Source organism: Kogia breviceps, chromosome 17, assembly GCF_026419965.1.
Source record: "Kogia breviceps isolate mKogBre1 chromosome 17, mKogBre1 haplotype 1, whole genome shotgun sequence".
Taxonomy (NCBI): Eukaryota; Metazoa; Chordata; class Mammalia; order Artiodactyla; family Physeteridae; genus Kogia; species Kogia breviceps.
The window spans coordinates 42,173,639-42,201,615 of NC_081326.1; the positions used below are offsets into that span (position 1 = coordinate 42,173,639).

Sequence of the window (27,977 nt, forward strand, 5' to 3'; positions counted from 1 at the left end):
GCAAAGGTAGGTTAGGGTCAGTTCTGCTTTATGTGCCTACACATTTTTAAATGGAAAGATGGTATGATTGTACCTCAACTTTTAAGAAGGAAACTGTGACAGCAGACTCTCAGCCAAAGACTAAAAAGTAGGTAAGCTAGTGTGGAGAATGTAATAATAAAATCATTTACAGCAGTAGTAGTAGCAGCAGCAGCAGCAACTGCAGTAGTAGCTAATAGGTATGTAAACTTGCTTAAAATCCCGATGGATTTTTAGTCAAAATTTCTAATTTTGAGATGAAGAGATGTCAAAGCATGCAGTTAAGCAGGAAGGCACTGAAAGCAAAATCCAAAATTCTTCTTTCATAATTCAAACTGAAACTGCCTAAGCACTAAAAAATAACATAGGGCTTAGGTAGCACCCTCTCAACCAAAAAAACAAGAAAAAAAAAAAAAGGAATTGTCATTAAAAATGAACATGCCCTCTAACCCAGTAATTCCATTTTTCAGGTATCCAATGGCCATCACAACACAAGTATACCAATACATACCTACGATAGTTTCCTGCAGCTTTGATTACAATAACAACAAAAATTGGTGAGTTGGAACTCATTTTATCCAAAGTACTGAAAAAAATACATTCTGTTATATACACAGAGACCTATATGTACTGGTATGGGAAGATCTCTGAGCTACATCAGAAGGTTTTTTGCTTTTTTTTAAAAAAAAAGGCAAGGTATAGAATACCACACATGCAGTATAAATCCCTTGTTTAAAACAAAATATGCATACATATGTGCCGAAAAGAAGCCACAAGAAACTGTTAACTGACATCTCCTCCAGGAAGTAAAACTAAGCGGTGAGTAAGGAGACGCTAAGTTCCTCTTCTGTACTATTTGGAATTTTTACAATGTGCTCATATTACTTTTTTTCCCCTTAATTTATATAATTAAAATGGGAGGAGTTTACACATTCTGGCTAAACGTTTAAAGAATTATGCAATACTGTTTTAAAAGATCTCCATCTAAAACTGTTAAAATTAGAGATTTGCTACCTAAGGAGCTGAATTTCCATTTTCTGGAAAATTAACTTACATACATTTCTTGACTTCCTAAGATTAAATAATATTTCACTGTATAAGACAACAATCTTTTAATATGTTTTTATAATACTAGAGAATATCCACTATTTCAACAAATATCATAAAATTCTTAAATCACTAATAATTTAAAACTAAATACCATCTTTTTAAGTTTTTGCCTTAATAGTAATAAAATACAATTTACATTTGTATAGAACTTTATAGGTTACAAAATGATCTGACACTCATCATCTTTGTTCCTCACAAGAAAACACTAAGGTAGATAAGGTAAGTAATATGATATTAGGTCCATTTTAGGATTAGGCATCTGAAGTTTAAAGGAGTTACACAATGTACCCAGGGTCACAGAGCTAACACATAACAACCCAGGAACTGATGTTTGGTTTTCTGATTCCACATCCAGAAGTCCTTCCACTAAACCACATCATTCCAAATAACCACTGTCACAGTGCGCTAAGGGTCAGGCTTATGACAGGGAGGGAGGGCTCATCGTAGATCTGGCAGTGACGGGCAGTCTGCCAGGAGAGGAATGTACAATATAAAAATAAAACGCACGAAGGTGGGCCTGACTTATGAAAGGGAAACAGAACTGGGAGAAATGCCAAGAAATATAGCAACTAAGGTGAAGACTGGGCAGCTTACCAATAAGGGAAGCCAAGGAAATACTTTTGTAAGTTTAATTTACTTAGTTAAGGTAGAAGAGAAAGTCTATTGGAAGGACTATTTTGTAATGTGGAAAGATCATAAAGAAAAGTGTTTATAATCCAATCAAAAGATTTAGAAAAGATGTAATGGAGCGTGATGCGTATGATGTATTTAATCAGAGATTAAGATGGGGCACATGACTGCTATGAAAAATTCTAACGGTCTAATCCTACAGTGCATGGTCATGTTAATGCTGTGGCTTGGAACTTTAAGAGGCATGTGTGAAATACACTTAGAACTCAATCTCACTGTATGGGAGACACCAAATAAGAAGCAAGAATTACTTTCCACACAAAAGGACTCACTCTCCTAAGATTCTAGTATAGTACTGAACAGCAGTACCTGTTCAGGTTGAGAAAATCCTTTTAAGAGAAGGGGCCATGGACACCACAACTAAAAACAACGTTAGGCCACCATGGTCTAAATGAAACCATGGATCTGTAATCCTGAAAAGCAGACTTTCCAGAATTCTTACAACAAACATTTACTGCTGACACACAGGAGCAGGCTCCTTGAGATACAGCCCTTACTGTATCTTACTGTGACAAAAAGGAGAAATGGTTGAGGACCCCACAGTTTTAACTGCCACTGTCAACAGATACCTCTTCTAACACTTAACATCCATTTTGGGAGTTATTTTAGAGGGTTTTGTGTGCATGTGCACACGTGTTTTATTCTTGATATATCTTGTTTTGATTTTAGGTTTGGTAAATACATAGAAATATCTGTTATTTTTGGCCATTCTAACACCCATTCACCCTTCTCCTGCTAACATACCCTCATTTCCCTTTAGGGAATCACTACTTCCCCATCCTCAGGGCATGAATTCTAGCAGTCAGCTCCATCCTAGCTCCAGGTTAGACACATGTCCTAGAGCTAATCCAGTTACCCCATCACATTCCAATGGCCACAGAGAAAGGCACATGACCCATTCAGAAGCGGTGAGGTACAACACTGCTGGGTTTCAACTAGAAAGGTATAATCCAGGTAGCTGCTAGCAGCCATCTTGTCACTATAAGGCAAGAGTCCGAGAGTGGAGTCAATACAGAAGTATCAGGACAAAGAGACGAATCCAAGTAATTCCTTTCACCTTGAATCAAACCATGCATGAAACTAGCTCTGCAAAGATTTTTTGTTATGTGAGCAAATAAATTCCCTTCTTGGCTCAAGCCAGTTTAGGATGAGTTTTCTGTAATTTATAACCAAGAGTTGAAACTGATGTAGTAAATTTCAAGTAGACACCAAAAAGCAGGGAGGTTCCTGGAAAAGAGGTCTGTATAAAGCACAAACCAGTGACCAACTCTAGAACTGCTAGAGGTTATTCCAAATATTTAACAGCATGAGATCTCTGAAGCTGATTTTTATTTTCTGCCCCCAAACTAAAGGGTTACAATAATAAGGGGTGGGAAAAGCAGAATAAACATGTGTTTTAAAAGGAACATGAGATGTATATGTATAACTGATTCACTTTGTTGTAAAGCAGAAACTAACACACCATTGTAAAGCAATTATATCCAATAAAGATGTTAAAAAAAAAAAAAGGAACATGAATGCTTTTTTAAAGTCTTCTTTTTGCCTTCTTTTTCCTAGTACCACCTGCCCCAGCCAATGTTTACTCCATTATATTAAAACTGCATTTAGATATCTAATTTTACAGAACTCCTCAAATGTTTCAGCGTTCATTAGTTTTTATGACATACATGATACAATCAACACACAATGGTGACCAAAACCCCTTGCTAAAAATCAATGGTTTAGAGAAACTTGAGGAGTTAAGTAGCAATTTCTGAAATACCTAAATCTCAAAAGTAATACTTAAAGCTTTCATGCAAGGCTTTATCTGAACATCGATCAAGCTTCAGACTCCAACTGCTTTACAATCAAAATTCCTCCCCCTCTTACTCCTTCTTTCTTGGGAAAAACAATACATACATTTAATGGGGCGCTTAGGTATTCAACATGAGGAAAACACTGGAAAAAACAACAGAGTAACTAAGTAACTCCCTTCCACCCCTCACCACTCTATCTCATCCCACCCAAAAACAGGAAGGTTGAGGATATAAAATAGTCAAGGTTTTAAACAATAAAAAATTTATGGGACTCTTCTAGAAAAACAAAAATCTGCTCAACGCAAAGTACATACATTAGAAAACATAACTAGAATATTTTAGCCATTATTATATACAAAAGGGCAGAGAATGGTTTTCTTTCATGAAATCTGGATTGCAGATGTCTGACAAAAAAAAAAAAATTAATAATCTATCACAAAGTCCGACAACTAGTGATTCAAAATGAAAGCTTTCACTACTTACACCATATGTAAATATACATATACACAAGCTGCTTATAATCCCTTGATCTGAAGAGAAAGAGAACTGATACTCTACTGTGAAAATGGTCAGTGGGCAGACATTTTAAAATCCTTTCCCACATGAAAAGAGTCCTGAAAAAGAGATCAGAAGACAACAGAAAAGCACTCAATATATATGCAGTTATAAAGCCCATATGAACTAGTATCTATTACACAAAGAGGGAACATGCAACAAGGTGATTAGGAAAGTCAAACATGAATTAGTCCAATAACACAGAGGCAAATATAAACCCTAAAAAGCACTTTATGGAATAGAAACCCACACATATCAAAAAGATGTCTATTATTAACAATGAAATAATATCAAACTCTGAAGCTCCAAATAAATCTTAAATCAGTTAAGAAACTGGTATGCCTTCACTAAGGGGAAAAAAAACCTGTCTGAAGTAGTACATAATTAACATCAAGGCAGAGTATATATTTTTAAAATACAACAAATCAAACATTTTCCAAAAAGACTATTATGTACAAGGCATTAATTCTAAGGGCACTAAAATAAAATATCCTAGTATATTCTGAATAGCCACTGCCTGATTCTATTAAAGAAACTCTCACTGCACCTAAGCTTACATACCTCCCTCATTAACAATGATAATTCAAGGTACCAATGGTGAATGTTAGGATTCTGTCCTTGGTTCCATAGTCCTCTGTATTATTCCACCCACACACATCATCTGATACTGTACACAATGCAAAGACACTCCCATCTATGTAAGTGAGAAGATAGGACGATGATGACAGTAACAATGCAAATACATGCAGGACTTCTTTTGTACCAGGTGCCAGTTCCTAGCACTTTACATATGTGTGACCTTCAGAACAACTCAACGAAGCAGAGTAGTCTTATCCCATTTAGAAAATGAAGAAAACGAGTCACAGAAGAGTTAAGAAACTTGCCCAAGTTCACACGACTAGTATGTAGCAGAGCCAGAATTCAAGACATTCTGGGCTCCAGACTCTATGCTTTTAACTTCTACAGTTCAATTCTAGCAGTCAGCTATAATTTCAACACTTTCTTTCCCTCTAATCTACTTTACCACTCTATGATTCCGTTTCTCATCTGGAAAATGGGTCAATAATTGTTCTTACCTCACATAGTTGTTCAGTCCTTACACAAGTGATACCTGAATAAACCTGACTTTCCCAATTATTTCCATTATAAAATAACAAGTCCACCACAAGCCTTCAGGAAAATACATATACATAACTTAGGAACTGCTTTCTTCAGTCTGGAACTTCCTCTCCATTATTTTGTATTCCCTCAATGCCCCCTCCCCTGCTCCCCACCCAATCACAGAATATATCAATATTTCATCCTGGGAAAAGCAGACAATAAAAATTTCTCGTATATAACAAACTGGACAATAATTTATTGTGTTTTAAGACACAAACTTTAAGTTGGTATTTTAATGTTGTTTCCGCCTGCACAGCTGGGTACCCTGAAAGGTTTCAACCAGAATGCTATTCTCAGAGTCTGCCTTCACCAAAGAGCTACAAAACTATGGAGACTCAAAGAACAGTAGCAATTCTCTAGTCCTGGGTCTAGTGCTCATCAACATTTAAGTTTGCTCCTAATTTCCTGTTGTGACAACACTCTGGGACATTTCTCACTAACCAATTGTGCTAGGGTTTCTGTAATGTACACATGGAAGAGGAGAATAAGGTACAGATGGAAAAGGAGAATCATTGGATGGATCCTAGGGCACTTATACATTCAACTTTACAACAGATTATCGAACTGTGCTCCTCAAAGTAGCTGTACTAATTTAAACACCTAAGAGTATAAAAGTATGTATAGGGAGGTGGGTGGGATGGGAAAGAGGAGATATCATTGATTCAGGCTCAAAAACCAACCTGAAAATTGTAGTTAATTTGTTTAATTCTCTGTCTTTCCTCCTTCTAAAATCCCACTAAACTGATAGAAAAAAAATTTTTAATAAATAAACTAATAAAAGAATCAGGGCTTCCCTGGTGGCACAGTGGTTAAGAATCTGCCTGCCAATGCAGGGGACATGGGTTCGATCCCTGGTCTGGAAAGATCCCACATGCCGAGGAGCAACTAAGCCCATGCGCCACAACTACTGAGCCTGTGCTCTAGAGCCTGCGAGCCACAACTACTGAGCCTGTGTGCCACAACTACTGAAGCCTGCGCACGTAGAGCCCGTGCTCTGCAACAAGAGAAGCCACCGCAGTGAGAAGCCCACGCACCGCAACGAGGAGTAGCCCCCGCTAGCCACAACTAGAGAAAGCCTGTGTGCAGCAACAAAGACCCAACACAGCTAAAAATAAATAAAAATAAAAATAAATTAATTTTAAAAAGAATCAGCACAGGAGAGTATAATAAATTTGGAAGTATTTCTATGAAGAGTCGCAGGCAAGAGCAGGCAAAGAAGGGGTCTGCGACACAAGGAGTGATTACCAAGTAAACACCAAAGGGGCTCCAAGTTAGAATCATTGTGTAGGGAGGGCAGGAGCGAGAAGGGGAATGGAAAAGGTAGGTTAGCTTTCCCATGGAAGCTGAAAAGAAGAAAACAGAACAAGACTTGTCTCCTCACCCCTACTCTATACATACAGATTACATGCATTCTGGCATTTATCCCCAGGCCCCAATAAAGGCAGGGGAGGGGAATGGCTAACAAAATGAACAAACCACCTCTGTGGGCACTTGCTGCTAAAGCCAGCTCCCAGCCAGTTCATCCTAACATTGTACCTGCCAGGCAAAAAGCATCGTCCCAATGCTTCTGATGAGAGCTAGTCAGCCTTTCTGGTCAGCCTGCCATGGGCAACACCAGGATCATGCAACTGAAACAATAACCCCAGTGGAAATAAAGATGATTCAGAAAACAGAAAATAATTTTTTCAAAACTTATTTTTCTTAGAGTGATTAGAAAAGATTTTGCATCCATGCCTCAAGCATCAAGATGTTATGAAAAAGGAATAATCAAAAACATAAGAGTTCTTGTAAATTAAAATATAACTGCTGAAATAAAAAGTTCAGTTAGAAGAGTCACAAAATAAAGTAGGAAAAAACCCACCCCCTACCCCATGGCCAAAAAGGAGACAGAAAATCTAGGAGGGAAAAAAAGAATAAAATTCAGAAGATTTCACCATCCAATGAATACAATAGAGGGGGAAACTATTGAAGAAATTTTTCCAAAGCTGAAAAAAGACACAAGTGTTTATTTGAAAGGAACTACTGAGTGCTGAGCATAACTAATAAAAAGGACTCACACTCAGGCACATCCTTGTGAAATGTCTTGTTCCTTATGCAACATCAGAAACATGAGAATACAGAAAAAAGTCTAAGAAGTTCTGGGGCAGGGGAGACCTAAAAATAAATAAGACTGACAGACATTAGCTATATATAACATTAGCAACACTGGCTGCTAGAAGAAAATGGAGGGAAGCTACCACAGCTCTGAGAGAAACTTACTTTCAATGTAAAATTCTACATAGGCTACTATCAACCAAGTATGAAAACAAAATAAAGGCATTTTCAGATATGCAAGGATTCAAATAGTTGACCTATTAACTCTTACACCTTGAAGAAGATAGTTTAGGAAGAATATGAAACAAGAGTGAAAAACCAAGGAAATAGGAAATATACAAGAAAATGGTGGCACTAACCCAGGAGTCCAGTGAAAAGAAATTCCAAGGATGCAGCTCTACAGCAGACCTAAAAAGCAATGAGTCCACATTAGAACAAGAAATCAGGAAGCTCCAAAGAATGTCTTCTCAAAGAAGAATCACATAAATTCCAGGAAATATAGATAAAATGAGTAAGAAGCTAGAAGACATTAGTGAAATGATAAAGATGGCATATGCTGCTTCTTTCAACATGAAAAAAACAAAGGAAAAACTCCAGGAAAAACAAAAAATTATGGTGCTAAGATCATGATCCTAACATAGATCCATCAAACTAATATATGACAATGATTTTGAGCAATTAAGTGTAAGAAAACTAAATCCATTTAAACCAGATACTGGGAACATTTTCCTTCAGGTGATCTAGGAATATGACACTGGACTTTTAAAGATGGAAATATAATTTTAGCATATCATTGTTTTCTCTCCCAAGATGTCCTTTGCCCTCTCTTCTCTGAATCATTCATTCATTCATTCATTCATGCATACAACAAATATTTACCCAGCATCCTGCGTGTCAGGCACTGACCAAGGAGCAGAGAAAGAACAGTGAACAAAGAAGACAAAACCATGCTCTTCTGGAGCCTGATTCTAATGACAGATAACTCCTCCTCTTCCAAGATCATGCTAAAGTGTTCTCTCTCCTATGAAGCTTTCACTGAACTTCCATGTTAGGCTAAGTGCTTCTCCTTTACTGCCCCTAAAGAACTCTAACTCTTTAAAGAATCAAATTTAGCTTTTTACATACGTATTACCTCAACTAGTCTGCAAACAATGCAACAACAGCAACATTTATTAGAGTTATTTGTACCTCAAATGCAAAGCACCAGGCCTAGATCAATAAATGTGTTTTGAACCTTTCCGTTCAACCAAAATGTAAATAAAACTGCCAAGTAAAATGTAAAGCACTGTACAAATGTTACTTATTATTTAACAGATGAGGAAGCTGAAGTCACCAGATTATAAAACTAGTTTGTGGAAGAGCCAAAACTAAAATCCACAGTGCTAGGCTGAATTAAAATAAGTGGTCAAATCAAAAAATGGGCCAAAGTGGGAGAGACAAACCGTAGGCGTTTTCTTAGAACATTTCCAAATACACAATAAACGTCTAAGACATGGATTCTATTTCTTCCATATGTCAAGGCACAGCTTAAGAATTATGTAAAGATCATTTTGAAAGCCTCTAATCAAAAATATAATCTATCTTTAAAAAGCTTCAATTTCACAGAGTTGTCTATTTTTACTTTGCAGTATATACTTGAAATGCATAAGTGTTTAGAAGTTACATGGCATTTAACATAAAATATATTGGTTTTTAAAATATGTCCTCACAAGGAAACCTTCAAGCACACTTTTTATGGCCTTTCTTTGGTATATGATCATATCTGTTCAATAACCCACAACATTAATACTAAAGAGTAGTAGCCATGCAAATTACAATTTATCTACAAAAATATAACACAGAATAGAGGAGTAAGATTGTTTATATTCACAGAATAAGCAGCCAAGGAATTGATCCTGTTTCAGTTCAACAAACATTTATCAAAGGTTGCTAGATGCCAGTAGCTATTCCAGACACTTGTAAAATTTCCAAGATGAATATATAAAAATTTCTGCCCTTGAGTGGCTTATAGTAGGGGAAAGCAACTGCAATTACTCTTCTCCTAAAGACTAAAAGCTAACTAATAATTAAATGTGATTTCCAAGTACAGGATACCACAGTAAGGTTATCTACACATAGGTTTCACCAAGCTCAAAAGATGGTTTTAAATACTGTAAAAAAAAAAAAAAGTCAGTTACTAAAGATACATGATACCAGGACATGAGCTGTGTTTGTGGGTTTGATCACAGAAATCAGGAATTTAACTCACATATACTTAATTATAGATCCTTCAATACTTATAAACTGAAAGATTCAATGAATACTAACCAAATAGTGATTTTTACTCTAAATGCAACTAAAAGACTCAGAGAAACTTATATCACCCACCAGAATATAGGAGGGTTTCACCTTGATCCTACCCCTAGTACTACTACCATTAATTACCAAAATTACCATTCATTATCAGCTCAACTGCCAACAATCCAATCCAATCCCTTTGCTATTCAGGCTCAGTTTCAATCACTGGGAGTCCTAGTTAACCCCCAAACTTAATTCTATGCCTTTATCTTTTCCTAGGCATTTCCCAAAGAAAAAGTATAGGTCAGGGCATAAAACCACTGAAAGAGATATTCTGAAATTCCTTCTTTAATATCTACGCTGACAATCAGATAACTGGCTTCTTGACTTTTAAAATGAAATGTGAAGTACTCATAAAAAACTATTAGCAAACTGTCAAGCAAACCTGCAAACTGGTAAGAAAAAGACCACCACCACCGACAACAACCAAAGGCAAAGGATAAGCACAAAAAGGAAATAAAAGAGCCAGTACACATATGACAAGATGCTCAGTCTACCTAGCAGTCAAAATATGTAAGATGATAATAATAACAGTAAAAATTATAATAATCATGGCAGCTAGAATTTATTGTGCTCTTTATGTAAGCGCACATGCTCTTTATTGCATATGCAATAAAGACTTACCTATTTCATTAATCAACCAATTACCAAATAGATAAGAAACTACCTGGGAAAACAGGGAAAGTTTCAAAGAGGAGGTGATATTTGATCTGGTCCTTCATGGATACAAATTCACTAGGCAAAGACTCGGGGGTAGGGAAAACACTCAAAGGTGGGGGAGCAGTTGAGGCAAAAGCATATACCAGAACACCAAAATACAAATCTAAGTCAGATTTTCTTCCCTGTGACTTTAATTTTCAAAGAAACACCTGATCAAAAAAACAGACAACAGTCGAACTGAAAATCCAGAAGAGTTCATCCATGAGATTTCTTTCAAAGACAAGAATAATTCTACAAAAAGTGTGTTACTTAGGTGGTTTTCCAAGAGTCATTCCTCTTAAAACAAATCAAAAATCTAAAAGAAATTGCCAACTTAGAATTCTTTATCCAGCAAATGTATCGTTCAAAAATGAAGTGAGATAACATTTTCATACAAAAAAAAAAAAAGAGAGATCTTAACACTATCATACCCATATATAAGGAAACACTAAAGAACACCGTTCAGGCAACTGAGAAATGCAGAAAAGAGTAAAGAGCAATAAAAAGTATAAATACAAACACTGACAATATAAAATAATAAGAAGAATGCCTTGTGCTGTTTAAAATGTATATAGAATTAAAAGAAACAACAAAGCATGTAACAAAAAACAAAAGAGCATATAAAGCCAAAAAAAAAAGTTCCCATACTCTTAGAAAAAGAGTGATTTTTCTTGACCATGAAAACAATTAACTACTGGAGTGAGTGTTAACAGATCAAGGACAACTGTTTCACTGGTCACAGTTTTGAAAGCTAGCCAATCAGTAACAGCCACGCCTCTGAAATTCAAACAATCAAGATTATCACTCCATTGAACATTCCTATAAAATGATCAAATATTTACAATCTCCAGTTGTTTAAAAAAAAAGAGGATGATACATATCCCCGTATACTGCCAACCTTCATAATAATGGTACTCTGTTTAAATAATACATAAATGAAGGAAAAGTAGCATAAGTAGCATAGAATATTCTTGACATTTAACAGGAGCTGTTATCAAGGCAACACCCAGAGATAACATACCCACAGCTCCTGAGCCATCTCATGCAGCTCTGGGTTCTTTTATCTGGGAATCAGACCCTTCCCAAGCCCAAGGGAAACCGTCTGTGAGAATAACAATTAGACTATTCCAAATGTATGATCCCCAAACATGTTACGTAAATTCTGTCTTCTAAAAAAGAATGCAAATGGGATTTTTCCTTTGATAACTGGTGAAGATTCCTGAGGATAATGATCCCAACTGTATCTAGCTTTTAGAACTGCAGTATACCTTCATGGTTTGTATTTATTAGCAACAAGAAATAAAGTACTTAGATCATATTCTTCCTCTGTACTCAAAATGGTAACATTAGCATTTAAATAAAGAAAACAGATTTTCCATTTCACTCAGTTTTACTTCATATTCCTACTTGGTAATTTTAAATACCAAATACACTGAGTTTAGCCCTGGAACGGTTTTAAAACACTTCTCTAACTGGAATATAATTATCTTCAATTAAAGCATTGTTCTGCCACTCAGGAGTCATCTGATTTACATAAATGTTAGTTAAACACCATACAAATTCTAAAATATATAATTGGAATGTCACAAATCACTTAATCCATTTTGTCAAAACAGGGATTATTTTAACTTCTATCTCACTTCCTTTAAAAGAAATCCTATTTACTTTATTTTCTCAAACAGAAAAAAAAAATTAGTAGGACAAACTTACAATGTACTTCCCCAATCAAACTTTAAAATGATTCTGGTTAACCACGAATTGACTCAAGTAGTTAAGTATTTTTCTGAATGTATTTTACTGAAACGTGTCTGACTACATGTAATAAAGACATATAGTAATTGGGATACTGTCTCATAGAATTACAAATTATTTCACTGATTTATTATTCTTAGTCATTCACAGATTTTAAAAAGGTCACTTTGTCCTTATAAATTATGCGAGGAAACTAGGTGCATTGCTAGCCTAAACAATTTTGTAAAGAGCTCTTTTACTGAGGGTTAAAAACATAGCCATAAAAAGTTATTATTAAAAAACAAATTTCACAAAGCTGAATTTACCTGGAAAAAAAAAATTATAATCTAGCTCTATTACTTTCAAACACCCTGACAATATTTGGGAAAATAAGACAAAAACTGTTTTCCAGTTATTTTGAAGATTCAGAAACATAAAACTTCAACTGTTTACCAATCATAGGTTATAATGCAAAAAACAAGATAAAGAAATACCATGAATGTTATGAACTTTAAATAAAATTCTAGCTATAACTTACTGAACTCATGTTAATAAAGAATATGCACACTGATTCCAAATGAAGAAGAGGAGTGCCATGGTACTTTCTCGGTGACTAACCAAAAATTATCCTAATAAATTAATTAAACCATTATATGACTCCTGTATTTGCCATATGATAAATGGCAAACTTGTGACTTTGACTGATTCTCACACCTCATACTAGATACCTTTACACTGCAAAACCTTTTCTTTTCTCACACTAATATTTTTCTTGTAACAAAACACTACCTAGTCAGATTCTAAATTATGAATCTTTACAAATGAGATTAGCAAAACAATTTAAAAATACTTACTGTCTTGTTTCGTAATCTAATTATGTCTGAGACAGAGCCAGCTCCACAGTACTCCATAACAATCCAGAGGTCTGTGTTCTTAAAGTAACTGCCATAGTACTTTACAACATATGGGCTAAAGAAAAATATATAGACAATTAAACTCAGTTAATTCCCAAAGAAAATTATTTCTTAATCCCAATTCTAAATATTTTCAACATTTCATAATGTTCCAATAATTAACTTAATGAGTAAACTACTATTGTACATGGAATTGTATCTATGTAGTGTTCACCAACTGCGTATAATTAGGCTTTAATTCACGGATGAAATTTTAACGGGATTACAAACCAGAGGAGGTCCAAATGTTCTGAGTGATTCCCAAGAAAATAAAGCTCTGTTTTGGCAAAGGACATACTCTTCAACATAAGGAACAAATGAAAATATTTTCCTTTAACTAAAGCATTTTAAATATAAATCTTCTAGCGACTTCCCTGGAGGCGCAGTGGTTAAGAATCCCCCTGCCGGGCTTCCCTGGTGGCGCAGTGGTTGAGAGTCCGCCTGCCGATGCAGGGGACACGGGTTTGTGGCCCGGTCCGGGAAGATCCCACATGCCGCGGAGCGGCTGGGCCGGTGAGCCATGGCCGCTGAGCCTGCGCGTCCGGAGCCTGTGCTCCGCAACGGGAGAGGCCACAACAGTGAGAAGCCCACGTACCACAAAAAAAAACCAAAACCAAAAACAAACAAAAACAAAACAAAACGAAACAAAGAATCCCCCTGCCAATGCAGGGGACATGGGTTCGAGCCCTGGTCCGGGAAGATCCCACATGCCGCGGGGCAACTAAGCCCATACGCCACAACTACCGAGCCTGAGCTCTACAGCCTGCGAGCCACAACAACTGAGCCCACGTAACACAACTACTGAAGCCCACACGCCTAGAGCCTGTGCTCTGCAACAAGAGAAGCCACCGCAATGAGAAGCCCGCACACTGCAACAAAGAGCAGCCCTGGCTCGCTACAACTAGAGAAAAGCCCACGCGCAGCAACGAAGGCCCAACGCAGCCAAAAATAAATAAATAAATAAACTTATTAAAAATATATATATATAAAACTTCTAAAGGATTTTGCATTCCGTCAAATATTAACACTCAACTTTACATTTCAATACTTTATATTTCAATGAGGCCAAAAAAATTTTTTTTAATTCTCTTATATTTTGGCCTTTAAAATCCTGGAGAAAAATAATTATAATTTTTTTGCTTTAAATTCAGATAATTATAATTATTGACAATTTAAAATATTTCTGAGCTGAGGTTTCACGTGTTTCAGAGCAGAATAAACTATGTTGATAGCCGAGTTGTTTTTAGGAAAACTTAGAATGGGGCAAATGACCGTTACAATTGATATTTACTAAGGGTATGCTATATATAGTGATGTGTAAAATATCTTGCTCAACTCAAAAAGAAAGAATATCCACATTCACAGAATACATAAAAAGATGAAAAATATAAGGAAGCATAAAGTAGTACACAGCTTAAATACAAGAGCTCATAGGTAGACGTGACCATGGCAGAGTCAACCTAGAGAACTTCGCAGAATCGGTGGAATTTGAATTATGGAAAAAACGTTAAAACTTCAAGATATCGGTGTAGAGAGAGATAAGAAGATTTGGAAAAGAGAAAGCCCATGAGCAAAGGCAAGGGAAAAACCAAGAATGGCATGTTTATCATGAAAAGTGCCATCAGTGTTAAGATAAATAAGACATAGGAATCAAACAAGCAAAAAAGAACAATGAAAAATGCAAAGTACTATAAAAGACCACATAAAGAGACTACCAAAAGAAGAGATTAAGAGAAGACGGTTGGGGAAAGACTTCTCAGTGCCTTTGCAATCTTAACTAAGTCTTGAAGCCAAGGGTAGAGCAGATTGGTTAGAGCTTAAGGGCTTAAACTAAAACAGGTAGCTACAGGGCTAGAATTCAATCCTGTTTTATCCCTACTGCTCCTCTTGCACAGGCTTGCTTCAGTCTCCTTGTCATAGTTTTCTCCCCCATTCTAATCTATGCTCCATAGAGCTGACAAGTAACTTTCCTTTAAAACAAAGGTAAAGTAGGCTCATCATATTGCTCTCCTGATTACAAAAAAGAAAAAAGCTCCAATGGCTCTCCATTACCAAAGGAAAAAAAGACAGAACTGCTTCATATCACATACATGACCTTTCAAAGTCTACCTCTCTAGCCACATCTCTCGTTACTCCCCATCTCACACCTTAAATTTGCAGACAACATTCAACTTTGCTAGGTGTTGGGAATGGAAAGTATTATTATGAGTTCATAAATATTCACTAAACCATTTAAAAGTGTTTGTTTACAAATTAATGTAGTCTATAGAGCCAAAACTTCAACTTATAGGAAACATAAAAAAGATTTCTTTACATACACTTCTTTGGGTTATGAGTGCCTGTGTAGAAACCTTTATAGGAAGTACTGCTCTTACACATAGCTGTGCATCAGAATCACCTGTGGCCCAGACCCCACACCTTGGAGTTTCTAACTCAGCAGATGTTTTAAAACCTTTATAGGTGACTTTGATGTACACCCACAGCTAAGATTTGTTCCAGAAGATAGATGACATATCCTTCAGGAAACTTCTTTAAATATTAATTTTCTTATTCAAAATTTTCAAAGGTGTTAAATTAGCAATGAGTTGAAGGTTATGTTCACTGAAAAGCACATAGAAAACATGTTATTTTATCTTGCAATCTACAATAAGTAATCAGCAATTCTAAGGGTAGGACTGATAGCTCCTATGAAAATTAGAGATTCTAATCTGGGAAGCTACATAAAAGGACAACTCTAGCTCTCTTTAGGGGGTGAGTCAAGGCAACGCCTTTGGGGAAAGGTAAAATTCTCTTCAAAAACTATTTTGTGGCCCATTCTAATGCACAATCAAGTAAACGGATCAAAGTCCAACAATTCTATATCATTAAAAATGGCCTCAATAATCTTAACCTAGAAAAATATTTAAGCAGATAGAGCTAAACAGCCATGTTAAGGACACACACCCAAATACAGTTTCTATCAATCACTCAACATTCATTCACTGACGCTCTACTCAAGCCAAGCATTAGACCAGACAAACCAGAGAGACAAAATTATGACTCTCCTCTAGCACATACCAGCAAGAGATACACAGGTATTAAAGAAGTAAATCCACAAGTAAATATAATTACTAACTGTGGTAAGAAAAGAAGGAGGAGTGCTATGAGATAAACTGGCTGAGACTTTATTTTGCATTCATCATTTCTGCAAATAAAATTGTTCCTAGTTCATATGGAAAAATGGAATAGCACACATATTCCATGGTAGCCCGTGACTTGGGAAGCACTGGTGTATATGAGAAAACTTTGAAAGTAGATATGGGTGAGGTTTAACAACAAAATATCCCCCCTCCATTGGTAGATGTGGATTACAAATTACATTTGGAAAAGAAAGAAATGCTTAAACCCCAAAGTTTATATGTAATAATAGCCTACTACTGGTCATCCTCTGATATCTTCTGCATCAATACTTTAAAGCACTTATAACATCTTATAATTGCTTTGTCACTGACTTTTATCTGCCTCCCCTAGAAGAAAAGAAGCTCCATGAGGATAGGTGCCAATCTGCCTTGCTCTCCATTTTATCCTTAGTACCTCCCTTCTTGTATGCACAAACAAAAGGAATGAATAAGTAAACAAATTAACAGTCACAGAAAAATTAACAGAAGGGACCTAATTCAGGCGTCCCCAAAGGAATAACATTTAAGCTGGAGTCAAAGGTCAGCTAGAAGTTAACCAGTTATAAAGGGCATTCAGGTACCAAGAACTGTCTGTACAAAGGCCCTGAGGAGAGAAGAAGAGCAAATCATTTTCAAGGGATCAGTATGCCTAGAATAAAGTGAGTGAAAAATGAGGTAGAACACAATGTAGTTGCAGATGGAGGCAGGAGCTGATAACGAAGGGCCTCAAAAACAAGGTAAGGAGATTGGGCTTCAACAGATATTCAAGAGAAGAATTTTAAGCAGAGGAATGACATGATCTAATTTATACTTTTAAGATTCTTCTGGCTACTGCTTCAAAGCTGGATTGTAGGAAAGCAAACATGGACACGGGTAGACCAGTTAGAAGGTTCTGTTGGTCTGTGCATGCAAGAGATTGTATTAAGTGTATCTTTTTATTTTCTGTATTTGTGCTGCTTTGACATCTGGGACCTACTGACAAAGTCTCCACTGTTCCTCTCTCAGGGTTAGCTAATTCCTAGAGATAGCATCTGTGAGCATACCTTTCACATGCAAACAAGCCAATCGGGAGTTTCATACTCTCAACCACCTCCAGGGCCACCATTTCCCAGCCCTAATTACCCCAGGGCCGTATACCAGGCAACCAGGGACAGCCCCAGATCACAAAGAAGTTATTCAATCTAGCCAATCCTAAACCTGTTTACTCAATTTCACCCATTCCTTCCCACAGAAACCACAATGAAGGCTCTTGCCCACATTTCCCCCTCTCCCTCTGCCTCCTAACTGACCCTGGTGCTTCCCTATGTGGGTCCCCCTCTCTCACCCACACCCTTCTCAGATCTGGAAGTATAACAATCTATCTCCTGATATGCTGGTCTCATCATACCTGAATAATAATAAAACCTACATTTTAAAAAGCAGATCGTGGCTTGGAGTAGAAAACAAATTCAAGAGATATTTTCAAGGTACACTCAACACAATTTGATTATGATATATGACAAGTTAGAAGACAGTAAGCAAGTTTTCTACTGTGTTTTATCCACTGTGTCTCCCTTCAACTGCACACTGAATATAAATTTAAGACTGGCAAATTAAAGATTACAATTTAAAGCCAACACTTTGAAAAATTACAAACACAGAAACAAATAAGCAGAGAGTTCAAGACCTGGGACTTCTAAGCCAGTCTGTTTCCACGGACACAGACGTTGTTTATTCATAATTCATTCCTGTATCATATAAAAGTAATCAACAAACATTCACTGAACAACATACATAGCGTAGTGGCAGAAGCTAGGGAGAAAAATTCGTAGACTTTAGCAACAAAGAAGAAAAGGCAGTCCAGACAATGGGGAACCCATGAAGGAGTTTATGCAAGAAAACAATACAATCAAATAGCCTTTAAAGAGGATTATCCAGTGCAGGATTGTCAGGGACCAAAGGTTCATACTAGCGGGCAAAGTGTTCTTACTAGCGGGCAAGTTAGCTAACTGTACAATTAGATACACTAATATCTATTTTTTTAACCACACATTGATTATTAAAGGTTGGAGAGGAAGCAGGGAGAGCTTGCTTCAAAACACTAGCTCAGTGTTACTTATAATTTTAAGCAACACAAAGTTTTAGTTCAGCCATAAGGCCTAGGAATCTTGACTAAGCCACCATATGGACTTACAGGACATATGAGAATCCAGCAATTCTATGTATTCTTGGCACAGTTAAATAGTTAAATATGACTCTGAAAATTCCAGTGGGTGGAGGGACATGGAAAACGCAAGTCAAATTACAGCGTACACCAGGAAGCAAAGGTGAAACATGATGCCTCGATAACTGGGGCAAAACTCATGAGGCACAGTCTACTCCCTTCCCCCTCCCTTTCATTCTCCTGTCCCATTCATTCCCTTTCCCCTATTTAACACCTTCAGCCCAATAAAACTACATAGCATGCTCCTCTCTTTTTTCTTTTTTTTCTCTTTTGGCTTCCTCTCATCTCATGCCTAATGTATCATACCCTTGCCATTCCTCTATCTCCATTTCATATCCCCCCTAAACCCTTATTCTAACGGTCTTCCTCTAGTATCACAACTCAAAATAGTAGTATAAAAAGAGAAGTGAGGAAAAAACAGAGAAACTAGAGGGAAAAATATAGAAAAAGCACTACAAACTTCCTTATGTATTTGCACCTTACATAGACACTACTGTGGTACAAATTATTTGGACTGAATCATTGTTTAAGCTTCTTATAGAGATTCAAATGTTAATTTTTCCTGCTTAAAAGTTAATTAACATTTTTATGTTAACTTGAATTTCATCTTAATTGAAGAAAATCGTGTATTGCTAAAGGTATCTTTTAAGAGACTTTAATTTTTTAGGGCAGGTTTAGGTTCACAGCAAAACTGAGTGAAAGGTACAGAGCTTTCTCATATGCCCCCTGCACCCACACGTGCACAGCCTGCCCGTTATCCACATCCCCACCAGACTGGGATGTTTGTTACAAGTGATGGATCTCCACTGACACAACACTGTCACCCAATCCATACTTTATATTAGGATCCACTCTTGGTGTTGTACATTCTTTGGGTTTCAACTGTATACACCATTATAGTACCATACAGAGTAATTCCACTGCTCTACCTATTCATCCCCCCCCACCCTCCTAACCCCAGGCAACCACTGATCTTTTTATTGTCTCTATCGTTTTGCCTTTTCCAGGAATGTCATATGGTTGAAATCATACAATATATGTAGCCTTTCCAGATCATCTCTTTCACTAGTAATATCCGTTTAAGTTTCCTCTACGTATTTTCATAGCTTGATAGCTCATTTCTTTTTAGTGCTGAATAATATTCCATTGTCTAGATGTACCACAGTTTATGCACCCACCTACTGAAGTACATCTTGGCTGGTTCTAAGGTTTTGGTAATTATGAATAAAGCTGATATAAACATCCATGTGCAGGTATTTGTGTGGACATAAGTTTTTAACTCCTTTGGGTAAATATCAAGGAGCCAGATTGCTGGATCATATGCTTAAAAGTATGTTTAGTTTTGGAAAAAAACTGTCAAAAACTGACTTCTATACTGGCAATATTATTATGCATTCCCACCAGCAATGAATGGAAGCTCCTGTTGCTCCACATCCTCACCAGCATTTGGTGTTGTCAGTGTTCGAGATTTTGGGCATTCTAATAGGTTTGTAGTGGTATGTCATTGTTTTAATTTGCATTTCTCTGATGACATATGGTGTGAAGCATCTTTTCATATGCTTATTTGCCATCTGTATATCTTCTCTCATGAGGTATCTGGTAAGGTTTTTGTCCCATTTTTTAATTGGGTTATTTGTATTCTTGTTGAGTTTTTTAAATTCTTTGTACATTTTGGATAACACTCCTTTATCAGATAAGTCTTTTGCAAATATTTTCTAAGGTGTATTTTTTAATGTTGCCATTATAAGCATGTGATAATTAAAATACTAAAGAAATTGCTATTTTTCATTACATATGTTTCATTAACATCCTTCTACCATCTACTTCTACTAGTGTTCTAAACTTAATAGGGGTAATACAGTGTTTTCACAAAGGCAACATGAATATTCTATGAAAACTGAATTGTTTCCAATATAAATCTAAAGAACAGCAATTTATTTCTTGGCCCACCCAAAAATGAACACATAGAGATGAACTGATAAAAACTGCCAAAGTTAACCACAAATCCTTCAGTATGGTGAGTTTCAATTTTATTTATTTATTTTCATCAGAAACAGTGTTCAAATGGAATTTCACCCAGAAACATCAGCAAACAGAACACATGGGACAGGAGATGCTCTGGTAGAAAGAAGCCTCTGAGCAAACAAGCTAGAAATGCACTTTTCCTACCACATGGACCGCCTCTCCTCTTTGCCTAGTAAATCTAAGTCATCCTTTAGAACTCAGCTTGGGTATGATCTCCCTGAGGAAGCTTTCCCTGAATCCCCAATAGTGAGGTGTTACATACGCCTTTCAACCCATACAGTTCTCCATATTTACCCCATCAGAGCTCTTATCACACTATACTGAAACAGCCTGTCCATTCGTCTGTCTTGCCCATCTGACTGAAAGTCCTTCCAAAGTCTGGCTCATTCATTGTTATATCTCTTACGCGCAGCACGTAAGGGCTACTGGCAGGAGTAGGTACTCAGTATATTAGTTGAATAAATTTATTCACATAATATATATATTGAATTTATATTATATATATATATAAATAAAATAAATCAGGTAAATAATTGTGTGCCCTGATGCATGTATTAACAACACATTTCTCTTGGTTTAGATATGAGAAATTCCTTCTCTAGAGTGTCAGTACGAGGAATGTAGAAGCTGTGTCAGTTGTGGTTCCCTTATATCCACATGATTTGGCACATAGTATTCAAAAGTATTGCTGACCAGCTCTTGCCTCCATCTCTAGCACTGCCTTGAGAATGAGTACTTTACTTTGAACTGTTGGAATCATTATATAGACATTGCTTTCTTCAGCACTGGCCCTGGAGTCTGCAAATGTGGGTCCTCACAGTATCCTAGTCATTAACTAGCTATGATCTAGGACAATTCATGTAAAATCTCTAGGTCTCATCTTCTGTACCCATAAAATAGTTCTTAATTATGCTTTAGCACCGGAAGTCTTCTCTCAAATAAAATTTTAGAATGAGCTACAAAATAGAAAAAAAGATAAAAGCAAGGGCTAAGTTTCTCACTCTGATCAATTCTTCACTGTTTGAGGAAAATACCCCTAGAAGCACCTCCTTAGAGCAGAGTACATTTGAAAAACTCTAAACTAAAATAAAGTACACCTACAGTTGGGACTTCCCTGGTGGCCCAGTGGTTAACAGTCCATGCTTCCACTGCAGGGAGCACGGGTTCGGTCCCTAGTCAGGGAAGATCCCACATGCCGCAGGGTGCGGCCAAAAAGTAAAAAATAAATTAAAAATTTTTTTAAAAATAAAGTACACCTACAGAGGTCTAGTCTAGCACCAACATTCTATGATTTAAACATTCAACAAATACTTACTGAATGCCTACTCTGTACCAAGCACTGGACTAGACCCAGAAGATTCAACGACAAACAATGCAGATGGGTTCCCTCAAATATTTACGGCAAAATGCAGTACTGAACACGCTTAGTACTCACTAAAATGAACAAAAAAAATTAAAACACCCTCTCCTCGTCTCTTTTTAGAGTGTAGAGAGCAAGACAATTTGCCAAATGCCCAAACAGCTGCATAGACTTAAGAAAATATATCAATTTCAGAAATACAAATTTCATTTTCTCTAACCAAAATTCCACTGTTTTATGTGGGAATTTTTCAATTTGTACTGTTTTCTTCCAAATCATTTTTATGCCAGTTCTCATTAACACATCTGCAATAACACAAGTAAGTAGTAGCTAAAAATGTAATGCTTGTTCCTGCCATTTACCAGTTTTTCACTTACCTTATCTTTTAGCACTTTCAGAATCTTTTAACCAACCAATTTTGGTTTTTGATCCTTCTCTAGTTCATAAGTTTAGTATGAATATAAAAGTGAAATCTAGAAGACAGGATCCATTTTTTCTATCAATATTTGTTTTACCATTTCATTCAACAAATATTTGAGAAGCACTTACTATGTACAAGGCATTCTGCTACAAAGTGGTACAAAATTTCTAGAATTTATTCACATTTTCTACCCCTTTAATTCACTACTTTTATTTCCCCTTAGTAGTTTCAAGTACATAACAAGAACAACGATCAGATTTCCCTAGGGTCTCCTCAACCGACAATGCTCTTTCACATACTCCGTATCCAGAACATACCTATTCACATTCATTCAACAAAAAGTACAGTGCTAGGCACTGTGATGTATGCTAAGAAATATGATTCCATCTCTCAAGGAGTGAAGAAAGGATAAAGATAGTGAAGACATTTCAGAAGGAGATTCTACAAGAATTAGTGTCATCAGAGGTATCAGAAAAAGAAACAGATGAATTCTCAGTTTTGTTGTTGAAAGATTAAGTACATGATGATGCCATTAACAAAACAGGAATCTGAAAGGCTTGTCTGCGACAATTAAAAGTTTGGTTTTAGAATGTTAAATGTAAAGTTGCTTCTGGATATTCCAGTTGAGTCATCCAGGCAGGAATTAGTAATACCTATCAATACTTGAGTAGCCACTATGTGGCAGGATCCAAGGGCACTTAGTAAGTCATAATCTCAAACTCAAAGAATTTAAGAGTCAGGTGACAGAGAATACAAGTAAACAGGTGCTTAAAAGAGAAACTCAGGTAAGAGAGAAGCCTGGAAGCATAAGCACTGACCAGATCATGAAGGCCTTTGTATGCCATCCTTAGGAGACAGGATCTAGCTAAGCAATGGGGAGCCACTTAAGGGTTTTAAACAGAGAATGGCTTGATTAGGTTTGCATTTTAGAAAGAACACTCTAGCTTCAGGGAAAAAAATGGGTGGGAGTAGGCAAAAATGAAAGACAAAGTGAACACACAGGAAGCTGTTGCAGAAACCTGAGCAAGAACTGATGGGTACCAAGATGCACAAAGGTTAGGACATGTATAATGGGTAATATCTGAGACACTGTGCCCTTCCTAGAACACACTCAATTAAAATCTCTAAAGCACAACATTAGTACCTGAACTATTTTTAACCATTATAATAATAATAGCAACATGCAAATATTAAGCACCTGAAAAGCCCAGCACTACACTATGCTCAATCTTTCCTTATCTACATCAAACTATAGGAACCACATTCTTATCAAGTTATCAAATTAATAGAGGTCTGGAAAAACTCTGTAATTATATATTTTGACCTGGGAGCTGAGGAATGTATTTTTTCTTCTATAACCACTTGAATTTCCAGTTATATGGCCTTCATGGAAAATATGTAATGTAATCTAAATATACAGCACACAATAAAGGAGAGCAAAACTGAACAGACCCAAGCAACCAAGTTCCTCTAGGACTATTCAGTCACTTCATTAGCCAAAGAGCTTACAATATATGTATCTTATATACTGTTAGAAAAGGAAGTTTTCCATAGATCTCTTACTAATAGAGCCCTGATTTGATCAGGGATGACAATGTTTCCAGACTCCCCTGAGTTCACCAGCTCTAAGTCACCGTGTGACTCAATTCTGATGAATAAAATATAAACTGAGGGTTTCTGAGAAAGCCCTTTCCCACTTCTTCTCTTCTTCCTCCTGTCTAGAATGTAGACAAAATGCTGGAGCTGCAGCAGCTCTCTTGCAACCATGAGATAATAAGCATGTGAACAAAGACCACATGCTAAGGACGGCACAGTATAAGAAAAAGCCTATCACAGTTGTTACTTTCTTGCTGCTATATTAATCCTATCTCTAGACCTTTTATAAAGGAAGAATAATAAATTCCTCTTTGATTAAGTAACTACAGGCCTAACACAGTCCTAATTTATACACTCTGCATCCCTTATAAAGGCCAGGCTAATTACTAGGGTATATAAGATACTTCATTATCAGCTCCATTTACCTATCCAAACTCATTTCATATCACTCTGTCTCTTACTTTCCACTGCAGTAATTCTAAACCTTGTCAGAACAGCACATAACAGTGAGCTGTTTTTCATTTTTCTACTTTTAATTCTCTTTACAGTCTCTCATCCCTCTATTTCCTCACCAAATTTACTCTTCCTCTGCATTCCAGACTTCCTGACTCCTGGCTGAAGTAGGTGCCCTTCCTCTTTGTTCTCACATCTCCTCATGTACCAGTCAGTATAATGACTGTGCTGTACTACAGCTATTTGCTTAAGTATCTGTCTTCCCAACTAGATTACCAGCCCCTCAAGAAGAAAAACAATGTCTTAGTTCCCCTGATATTCCTAGATCCTGGCACAGTAACTGGCCCACTAGGGATACTCAGTAAATGTCTGTTGAATAAATTAGAGTTACATAAGACATGACTGCTTTTAATTAGTAAAAACAATTAAATCAAAAGGACGGTTAAATGACTTTTCCTTAATATCAAAAACTAATTCTCACCCATAAATTTTCCCTGAAAATGAGAAAAGGGCTTGAGTATTTTCTTTCATCACATTTGCTTTATAATATCATTTCTGCTTTAGAGCTGAAAGTCCTAAAGACAACTCTATAAAGCTATTCTCATCTTCCTTGAAAGATTAGTCTTCCTTCTGATGGGAAGTCAGAGGAGAAAACTAAACAAATGACCAAAGAACACATTTTATTATACATTATTGGCAAAACTTATCAAAATGAAGGTAAAGAAATAAAATCTCTACATACCTGTCACATTGCTGCATTATGGAAATCTCTTTGATTATTTCCTGAAGATCTGACTCAACAGGTACTTGTTTAATTGCCACAACTTGACCAGATTCCTTATGTATTGCTTTAAACACACTTCCATAAGATCTAAAAGAAACCAAGACATTTCTTTATTTTTCCCCTTTCAAACATCATAACTATTAGAGAAAAAATGATCTATTATGAGTTTTTACATGTAGTCTTTTCCTTTTTATTTTTTTAAATTTTTATTGGAGTATAGTTGATTTACAATGTTGTGTTAGTTTCAGGTGTATAGCAAAGTGAATCAGTTATATATATACATATATCCACTCTTTTTTAGATTCTTTTCCCATATAGGCCATAACAGAGTACTGAGTAGAGTTGCCTGTGCTATACAGTAGATCCTTATTAGTTATCTATTTTATACATAGTATCCATGTAGTGTTTTCTAATTTAAAATACTACTTAATGGTGACAAATCAAAGTAAACAAATTAAAAAAGTGAATTATATCTTAGCTTTAATCTTTCAATTATAGACTTAAAATTCACTAAAATCATCAAATTAATAGAAAAAGATTTGCTGATTTTCTTATGAACGAAAGAAATAGACTTACGGTTTGTCAACTCAAACAAATGCAGCATTAAGAAGATACATAAATAGAAGTTAAAAGAATGAAATATAGAATAAAAACAGCCGAAGTCTCATGTTAGAAGAAAAGGCTGATCTCATCTTCAACAAAATCATCCCCAAAATATCAAAGTACAATGTCTGTTCAGACTGCTTAAGAGCAACTGAAATCTTCAGCTGGGGACCACACAACACCAAAGTTAGAGAAGCAGGAAATCTGGTCCCCGCCAAGTCACAGATCCAAGGTCTCTCAAATGCTCCTTTCACTATCTTCTCAAGAGCAAGACCACACACGCATAGATAAATAAAATGAGTAATAGGATCTAATGGCCACTTGCTCAAAAACTGTCTCTGCTACAACTCTTGAAACATTGCCAATTAAATATTTATGTGTCTTAAAAAGCAAGAACAATGAGAGAGGGAAGCCATTTGTATTTTGAGATGAAGTAGAAGACAAGGTAAAAACTGCTATCACTTACTAAATTCTTATTATAAGTCAGGCACTATTCTTGATGTTTTACAAGCATTATCAAATTCAACCCTCTCAATTGTGAGGTAAAATACTATTATAGCCATTTTAAAAGATGAGGAAATAGAGACTCAGATACCAGTGACCAGCAAGGCCAGAATTCAAACATATTCTGACTCCAAAGATCATGTTTTCCTTACTACATTATTTCTACAGAAGAGAAAGAAGAGCAAGTCATTAGAGACATGGAATGTTTCCTAATATAAGGAAGCTATGCAGAATCATTTCAAATTTACAATCTTTTAAAATAAGTAAAAAATGAGTGACAAAGCAGTTATTTTAACAAAATGAATTGCATTCTATCCTCTGTTTCTTTGGGCTTTCTGAAGTAATTTAATTTAGTTTGATACCCAAAGTCACCTTTGGGTGTGTGTGTGTGTGTGTGTGTGTGTGTGTGTGTGTGTGTGTGTGTGTGTGTGTGTGTGTGTGTGTGTGTGTGTGTGTGTGTGTGTGTGTATAGTCCTAATTTACACACACACACACACACAGGTAAACCCCACTTTTCAAAAGTTCACCTTATGCCCCTTCGCTTTTACAGAACACCTGGATTTGTACCTGTTTCGCTAACCAGAAGAAATTCGAAGATTTACTCCTTCACAAAAAAAGGTGAAAAGCAAAAACAGCATTCAACATTTGTTTTTGCAGGAGCCATTATAGAGGGAGAAAGTACCATGAGCAGCAAGAGTGGCACCGCCAAGCTCATTCCCTGGAAACTACACTCAGCATCACACTGTCATAGCTTTGAACTGTGTCTGTGAGCATCTGTGCTTTATCTCAATTTATTCTGTGTATCCGTTAGCAAGACGTGTCATAGGGTAACTGCTTGTTTGCTTTACAACATTTCAATGTACGAAAGGTTTCATAGGAACGCTCTACTTTCAGATAGTAGGGGAAATCTGCATCTCCCCTTAGAAGCCATATCTGTGTGTGTGTGTGTGTGTGTGTGTGTGTGTGTGTGTATACATATATTTTTTTCCCCTCAAAAGCTAATCTAGAATTCAGTGGTAGATTACCTATTGTCAGTTAAGCAAGGCCATCAGTCCCTTCTACGGTCTTCTTGTCACTACAAAGAGGAAATCTGGGAACCACATTTCCCAATTTCCCTTCCCTGAATAGATCCCAGTTAAGAGTTTGACAAGGCATGAAATCTGAATGGCAAAAAGTTGAGGAGAAACTATCATTCTCCAAATTTAGCTGTAGCAGACACACGGTGGCTTCTTGCTGAGCTTTTTGATAATCAAGATGCTGCTGCTGCAGACTAAGATAGTTGGTGGGAGCTTCTCAAAGATTCTTAAGGATTCCAGCAGATCCCAAGTGAGCTTCTAAGAAACACCACTTCAGTACTCCAGGCTGAGATCTTCAGCACTGGCTTCTCTGACCTTCAGTGACAAAGTCCATAACCTCTGCATCCCTGGTCCTTCCACAAGTCATTTGAGCCCCAAATTTCATAATAAACTCTTTAAACCCAGAGTACACAGAGTAGCCTTTCTTTTCCTAACCATGTCCTGCTACCAATAGTTTTGGGGAAGGAATTGGTTCTAAGAGAAGGAATCTTAAAGATGGGAATCTTGGATTAGTTTTTTCTTAGATTTGAATACAGTGATGGCTTCAAAACAAGTGACAAACAGAACACTGATAGCCTACGGTATTTAGGGGCAAAACAATTATTTAAATTATTATCCTTAGTTGCCTGGAGTCTAGGAAAGGCTTCAGA

At 36.5% G+C, this 27,977-nt stretch overlaps 1 protein-coding gene across 1 annotated transcript in view; it reads right to left on the reverse strand.

Moving 5' to 3' along the window:
* STK3 (serine/threonine kinase 3) overlaps nt 1-27,977 on the reverse strand; it is a 280,160-nt gene that overhangs the window by 205,231 nt on the left and 46,952 nt on the right. The window contains exons 3-4 of the mRNA XM_059042473.2: nt 25,103-25,231; nt 13,046-13,160 (exon numbers count right to left, since the gene is read on the reverse strand). Of these exons, the coding sequence (XP_058898456.1) occupies nt 13,046-13,160; nt 25,103-25,231 (244 nt within the window). The remainder of the gene's footprint in view (nt 1-13,045; nt 13,161-25,102; nt 25,232-27,977) is intronic.